This window comes from Coturnix japonica, chromosome 1 (assembly GCF_001577835.2).
Source record: "Coturnix japonica isolate 7356 chromosome 1, Coturnix japonica 2.1, whole genome shotgun sequence".
In the NCBI taxonomy this organism is placed as follows: domain Eukaryota; kingdom Metazoa; phylum Chordata; class Aves; order Galliformes; family Phasianidae; genus Coturnix; species Coturnix japonica.
This window is the reverse complement of record NC_029516.1, coordinates 140,931,806-140,939,186: the sequence shown is the minus strand read 5'-3', so window position 1 is coordinate 140,939,186 and position 7,381 is coordinate 140,931,806. Positions and strand designations below refer to the sequence as shown.

At 34.7% G+C, this 7,381-nt stretch overlaps 1 protein-coding gene across 6 annotated transcripts in view; it reads right to left on the bottom strand.

Moving 5' to 3' along the window:
* Nucleotides 1-4,014: 4,014 nt before the first annotated feature.
* Nucleotides 4,015-7,381, bottom strand: part of DACH1 (dachshund family transcription factor 1) — a 351,137-nt gene continuing 347,770 nt past the window's right edge. For all 6 annotated transcript variants that reach the window (XM_015851658.2, XM_015851656.2, XM_015851657.2 and 3 more), the window contains one exon: nucleotides 4,015-6,840. Coding sequence is in view for 4 of the 6 variants with exons in the window: in XM_015851656.2 (XP_015707142.1) it covers nucleotides 6,803-6,840 (38 nt within the window). In the remaining 2 variants the exon portion in view is untranslated. The remainder of the gene's footprint in view (nucleotides 6,841-7,381) is intronic.

Here is a 7,381-nt window from a genome sequence, read left to right as displayed (position 1 = left end):
CCAAGCTAAATTCACTTTTACCACATTTGCTTCACAAATACAGACATTCTGAAGTCCAACAACATTCTATTTGTCTCTCAAGTTCTAAAATGTCAAGTTTAGCCTTTACTACCTACCCTAGTTGCATGGTAGCACCTACTTGTCAGAGAAGCCAAAAAAAAAAGACAAATTCACTGTTTCAAAGTCTTCTGTATTTTGGAGATAAACAATCCATAGAATTACAAAATATCTGGTTCTCATGAAGCAGAAGTTTCAAGTAAGCAATTTGAAAAAAATGAAGGTAGCAAATTTTAAAAGAAAGGTCGGTCACAATTAAAAATTTCCAATTTTCCCTAAGGCTATCTAGTCAATGCATTCAATACAAAATGAATGTGAAAGACCACATTACATCTCGTTACTTTCCTTATCCTACACACCTGTTATTTTTGTTATTAGACATATTATTTGCCTGCTTGCCTTTTAGATTTTTATAGCTAGAAAATCAGTCTGAGAGCCAATTGACTTCAACTCTTATTATTTAAATTTATCTGCACTAGAATAAGTGCTTTTTATATCTTGCTATATCTTCTCTTTATTCACTTTGCGTATCTACTTTCATATCTTGTTGATAGTTAGAATGAGCTGAGATAGCAGCTCACTCTGATACAGACCATAAAACAACTGTGGATCCTTAAGCAGCAATTGATATCCTAGATCTGATAACTGCTATTTGTAGGAAAAAAATTTTCCTTATTGAACTGCGTATAAAATGTTATGCCTATGAGGGTATAATATATATAAGTTTTGTTATTTCCTGAAAATAAAAACCGTGGTTGAAAGGGACCTTGGAAAGTCATCGGCACTCACTGGCAGTGTTCAAGAAGTGTCTGGATAGGGAACTAGGAGATATGGTTTAGGTGTTTTCTGTAGGTATGGTAAAGGGAGGACGGTTGGACTAGATGATCTAGTAGGTCCTTTCCAACCTCGTGATTCTGTGATTCTATGATTTATACTAACCTGCTTGAGACTGTGAAAAGATCAGGTTTCCTGGAGACTTGCACACTTCAGTTTTCAAAATTTCCAAGGACAGGGATCCGAGAACTTCTCTGGGAAAACTATTTCAGCGCTTCTCTCTCACTTGGATTTTCATCTCCATTCTGTTTCCTTTGTCGTGACTATTATCTCTTTCATTCTTTCCTTTTTCTGTGCACAGTAAACTTGAGTCAGGCTCTACCTTGATGATCCAGATTTAGGGGATCAGTTAACCAATGCACTTGACTATGGCAACCATTGTTAGAATATTTGAATGAAGAAATCATGTTTATCCACATTCTTCTGAATTGTTTTGGTATTTGAATGAACATTTCCAAAGGTTCAAGTACTCTGAATAACTTCTTCTTTTTCCATTATTTCTAACTCAGTTCATTTTTAAGAGATTGAATTTCAGCAAGTCGGTGGAGGGTGACCTTGACCATGGTGAACTGGTTTATCAAAAGCACACTAGTAAATTCTGAAGAAATAAGTTTCACTGAAACTTTGAGCTAGAGTATTTTACTTTACAAATGGCACTGAAATTAGAAATTTGGCTGACAAAACTTGGAGAGTCTAATCAGTAGTCTCACTTGAAAATTTTGGCTTCAGGTTTTGCTTATTGGTCAGTCTCGTGTCAAATGCCATGTAAACAAATAACATATGAGTAAACCATTCAGATAAAAACATAACAAAACAAAACCATAAAACAAACAAACAAACCAAACAAACAAAAAACAACAAAAAACAAACCTAACAACTTTAAATATCTTTCCATAGTTTAAAAAAATAGATATTTATTATTTAAGTCTGTCAAATCTTTGGACAAATGAATTCTAACTTCACTTTTCTTCAGAATATGACCATAATCCACTATCAGTTTATAAGCAAGATAGGATATCTTCTTAATGTTGACCTGAGCTTTGACAGAGCTTAGTTTCATTGCAGCAAGGAATATCAACACGTGATTGGCTGTTGGCCCATCCAACCTCAGCCCTGTTAATCCCAGCTAGAGGTCAACTAATAAAACACTGGTCTCTAATTGGAGCTATGATGGAACCCACAGAAGTGCAGGTAAGGGCTAAGAAAATTGCTAATCTGTTACAGTAGAAATCATTCTTTTCTGAGAGGTGGATGGAGAAAGTGATGTGTTTATCCTTCATCTGCTCTGACAGTGCCAGAGCTAATGCTGGGAAGCTGGCAATGGCATAGCTAGGATGTTTACTGTTGTATAATGGGTAGGTGGTGCCTGCATGCACCTGGGGTGGAGTCAGGGAGGTCATGAGTGTCTGCCAGGGGCGGTCACCTGTACCACTATATATGGGTTGTTGTGAGGCATTAAACTTGTACTTTCAGCGTTACTCACTGTGTGTGAATCCTGTCTGTTCCCCATGTGTGGAGGCACGGTGCAGTCACTAGGCAGCTTTGACTTATCACCGGATCGGGAGGCAACATTTACTAATGTGTATGTGTTGATGTGTGGGACATTTTAATGCAGATAAAGGTGACTGGGATTGTCCTACAAACATCTGGACAAATCTGAATCGACTATTCAACAACAAGAAGACTGTTGGCCTCATGTGTGCTATCCCCAACCTATCTAGGGATTAAGAAATGGGATGGTCCCAGTAGAGCTGAGCTATTTGTTACCCAAGGACTGTTTCCTCAGGAAAGCAGAATACTCATGTAGACATTGTTCAGAAGAGAAAACGAGAAGGAAAAGGAAGGAAAGGGAAAAGAAGGGAATAGAATTCACAGCAAGACATACAAATAGTGATCAGAGTGCTGGAGCACCTCTCCTATGAGGAAAGGTTGATGGAACTGGCCCTGTTTAGCTTGGAGAAGAGAAGCTCTGGGAAGACCTCATTAAGGCCCTCCAGTACTTGAAGGTAGTGTAAAAACGGGGGGGGAAGGGGGGGTGGAACAGCTGTTTACAAGGGTGGATAGTGATAGGACAAGGGGGAATGGTTTTAAACTGAGACAGGGAAGTTTTATGTTAGATATTAGGAGGAAGTTTTTCAAACAAAGGGTGTGGAACAGGAACAGATTGCGCTGGAGGTTGAATGCACTGGAACAGGTTGCCCAAGGAGGTTGTGGATGCCCCTTCCCTGGAGGCATTCAAGGCCAGGCTGGATGTGGCTCTGAGAAGGCTGGTCTGGTGGCTGATAATCCTGCACATAGCAGGGGGTTGAAACTGGATGATTTTGAGGTCTTTTTTAAGCCAGGTATCTATGATTCTATGATCCTATAATACTTAAAATCAATCATACATCTCTGACTTCTGAATTTTCTGTCAAAAAATTATCTTGCTTCTGTATTTGTTTTTAAATAACTATCATTAAAAAAACAACCACCACCACCACAACAAAAAACAACAAAAACACTCTTAAAATAGCATTTAAATATATGCAATGGTAGAAACATTTCCTTCAAATGCCTGTTTAAATGTTTGAATTCTTGCTGATTATTAAAAAAAATGCATTAGGATATCGAAGTTTTTAAACACCTTTTTTTTTTCAGATGAATGAAACTTGAAAGAAAAACAACTGGATTACCCTTTTTGTAGCTAGGGGAATTTTATGTTTTGTTCCATCAATGTGTCCACTTTACATTATTCAGCACAAAGCTTTCTGAAATAAGAATCATGGGAATATCACAGTATAAAAGAAAAAGGTACAAATAACAGCTTCATAAACTGAGAAATGTACATAAATAAATCATGTAGATCGGGACAGTTTGCTTAGCTGGCAAGAAAAAAAATATGGAAAATCTGCTTGTTAAACAATAACCACAAAGTGTGCTTTTATGATGTTTTTCACCACAGTAATTCATATTAGAGATAGAAGCAGTTGCATGTTAAATAAAATCATTCAGCATTGTTCTCCTCACATTACAAAAAGCTGACTTGTGTTGTTTTTAGATGCCTCCCATTAGAAAGTGAATATTCCTCTGATGTTGTGCATTTCAGAAAATTTAATAAAGATGAACTGTAAATGAAGTCACAGGGAGATTTCAGACAGTTTTATTAGCAGATTGTTGAAAAGAAAAGAAAATTAAATACAATAACAGTAAACGTGGTTCTCACATTGAAACCAGGCTCAAATAACTAGGCTACCATAGAAAAATTTCCAATTCTTGCATTATGATGTAAAAACAGATTTTTGTACAGATTTTGTACAACAAAATTCGTAATAACCTTTTTTTCATTTTTAGAAAACTTTAAATATATAGATAAAAATAGACAATTTTCATAGGTCCTACATGAAGATGAGTATGTTCTGTTCCAAGGGCTTGCATAGAGCGCAAATATGGTTATAATATAGAACAACTAGACATTAATATTTTTAAGATTACAAAAGCATATAAACAATAACATGAGCACAACTTTTCTTCATCATCTATGAAAAAAACATAACAAAACAAAATTTGAAATCAAAAACAAAATACCAACCCAAAACCTGTATAACTAAAGAGGGGCAAAAAATTCAACTTACGTTAACATCTCATGGTCTGTAATATTTACACTGTTTTTAGCAAGATTCTTTCTAAACATCCAGCTTATAAATTGGTTCCCCCTTAAACCTTAACATTTCCATTTATGTACCAAGCCAAACAATGAGGCATTCCCAAAGGTCTTGAAAGTATATACTGTAAAACTACTAAAACCTACTTACAGCTGACTCTATGCAAGGAGCAGAGCAATGGTAGATGCTACTACATATTTCAGTTGTAGGCTTTTAATTCTCTTTCAGATATGAATGATTAAAAAGCTTGACACAAATCCATCTAACTTTACAGCTGTTAACCCTTTAAAGACTGCATATGAAAAAACTGGAGTACAGAATCCCGTAAGTGTTCAAGCAACTATGAAAATTACGAAAAAATTATGGTTAGAAAATAATGTCACTATAAAGTATTAGATAACAATATTTAATGAAAAATATTGCTCAGTATTTCTTTAAAAAAAATTACCATGATGTGAACCTTTATATACATATTTTCTACTGTTAAAAAAAGGATTGTGATGGAGTAAATATGAACTGCACAAAATAAATGTGTACCAGTATTGCAAGGAAGACCTACTAACTATAGAAGCTCAGTGCTAGAATTTACAAAACTTTTTTTTTTTTTTTTTGACAAAATAATATTAATATCCAATCGGAACTATTTTTAAAGAAACATTTGCTTTAAGTTAGGCATCTTAGACATTTAAGATTTTGATACGTTTCCATGTAATAAATAATATTCTATATGCATAAAACATGAAAGATGAAGAAAGCATAATCACAAAACTTACAGTAATAGCACTGATTCACAAAATCAGTCTTTAAAGGGGTAACCCAAAAGTATGCAAAGCAAAGAAGATAATTTTTAGTCATGTAATAAGCACTGTGTTGCAGCTTACTTCCAGTTATCAGCACAAAGGTGAAAACACATACTGTAGCTTTTATAAAGACAGTGAAAGTAACACATAACCACCAGTCCCTATGACAAGGTGGGAGGGACAACAGACTTCAACTGTATCACTCAGTTCTACGTGGAATTGGACTGATACATCAAGTGTTTGTTAGGTTTTCTTTTTTTAGCAACATTGAAGTAATATGACATTAACATATAAAAATATTTCTGGCATTTTGACTTGCTGCTCAGCCACAGTCCATTCTTAAAAGTGCACTAATCAGGGCACTAACCAGGGCTCAATATACAAATAAAAGTGGCTGATACATAATTCTGACTTGTTACCAGATGCTTAAGATCTCATTCAGTAATACTGTGACTTCAGGACAAATATTTACATGCCTGCATGCGTTAAAACTAGAAAGGTGTCTTTCTGACCAACAGGGTGACAAAACAATATTATCTAAAATTTTTCATTTCCTAAACGCTAGATTTCTACTGCATACATAATACCTTTCTTGTGTGTTTTGTGTTCTATACTGTACATGTGACCAACAGTTTGATAAGAAGCAAAGTCTTTTATTTCACAAACCCCTGCCAGTTTACAATGAGAAATTATTACTCTTTTAATTGTATTTATTTTATTTTATTTTATTTTATTTTAGGAAAAGAGACTTAGTGAATTGTAAAACAGATTGTTTACATTCAGCATTTCTTTTCACTTACACAAAATTCCATTTTACTTAATGTGGTTTTACATACATGTGTTGTTCTCTCAGAAACATGTGGAAAAATGTCTTTAGAAGAAAACCCACAATCATAGTCTGAAAACTGAATGTATCATTTTTTTCTTATTTTTTTCTTTTTTCTTTTTTTTCTTTTTCTTTCTTTTTAATTTTTTTTTTTTAAGTTTTTTATTTTATTTTATTTTTTTTAAATAAGAGTCCTCTTATGCCCTCTACAAGTTCATTTCTGAGCTGTCTTGCTGGTTTCAGTATGATATAACAGTCCGTAAGTGTACTTTGACACCGCTGGAAGGATCATTTGATGTGCTCAAATATAGAATCATCAGAGGAGGACAGAGTCTGCATTCCTTGAAAAAGGGAATACTCAACCTTGTTCTGACCTGCCTGTAGTTTTGGTACAATAGTCCGGTGCACAGATGAAGATTTTCACTGTAAAAAGAGTGCTACTGTACATTTACAAACATTCTCTAGAGCTCTGGCTTGAGCCACAGGAGATAACCAAAGGAGGACACTCTTGCAGAATTCCTTACATTTTTGAAGAACATTGGTAAAGGATGTTGAAAACATTTTGTTCCCACAGAACTCCATTTGGGTGAATGTCTTACTGCAAAGTTCTTTACCGTAGCACAGGTATCTTCAGCAGGAAAAATTCAATACATGACAGTAGTTTTCAAATAAAGTCTTCCATCTAGAATATGAAAAATAAACATTTGTTTTAAAAATTTTTATCTACAGTGCATCAAAAAGAGAGGAAAAAACCCTCAAGATTTAAAAACCATATAATTCTGTGAACTGCTACCTATGGCGTTTAATGTTTTAAATACTAAAAAAATAAATATATCAAAAAGTCCAAACATTGCCATTGTGATTTCATCTGACAGAGGTCTAATTAATTCCATTAAAAATTATACACACTTTTCAAGTTGTGAATACTGTACTACCTCCTAAAGCTTTAATATATGCTGCACTCATATCAGCGCTAGGGCACCAGGAATGTAGGTGGAGCTTCTGTGCATGTGTTTTTACTGATATGCAAACTTAACCAAATAATGCTGAACAGCAATTATTCCCTTCATGGTTGCAGAGCAAAAATCTTTTTGCATGCAGTCGTTAGTACTCCCACCACTAAAGGCATAGCTCATACTTTCTGATTTAGCTGTGTTGTTAAATATACCATGTAATGTAACCATTGTGCACATTTGTAGCTATTTATATAGACCCCAGTATAG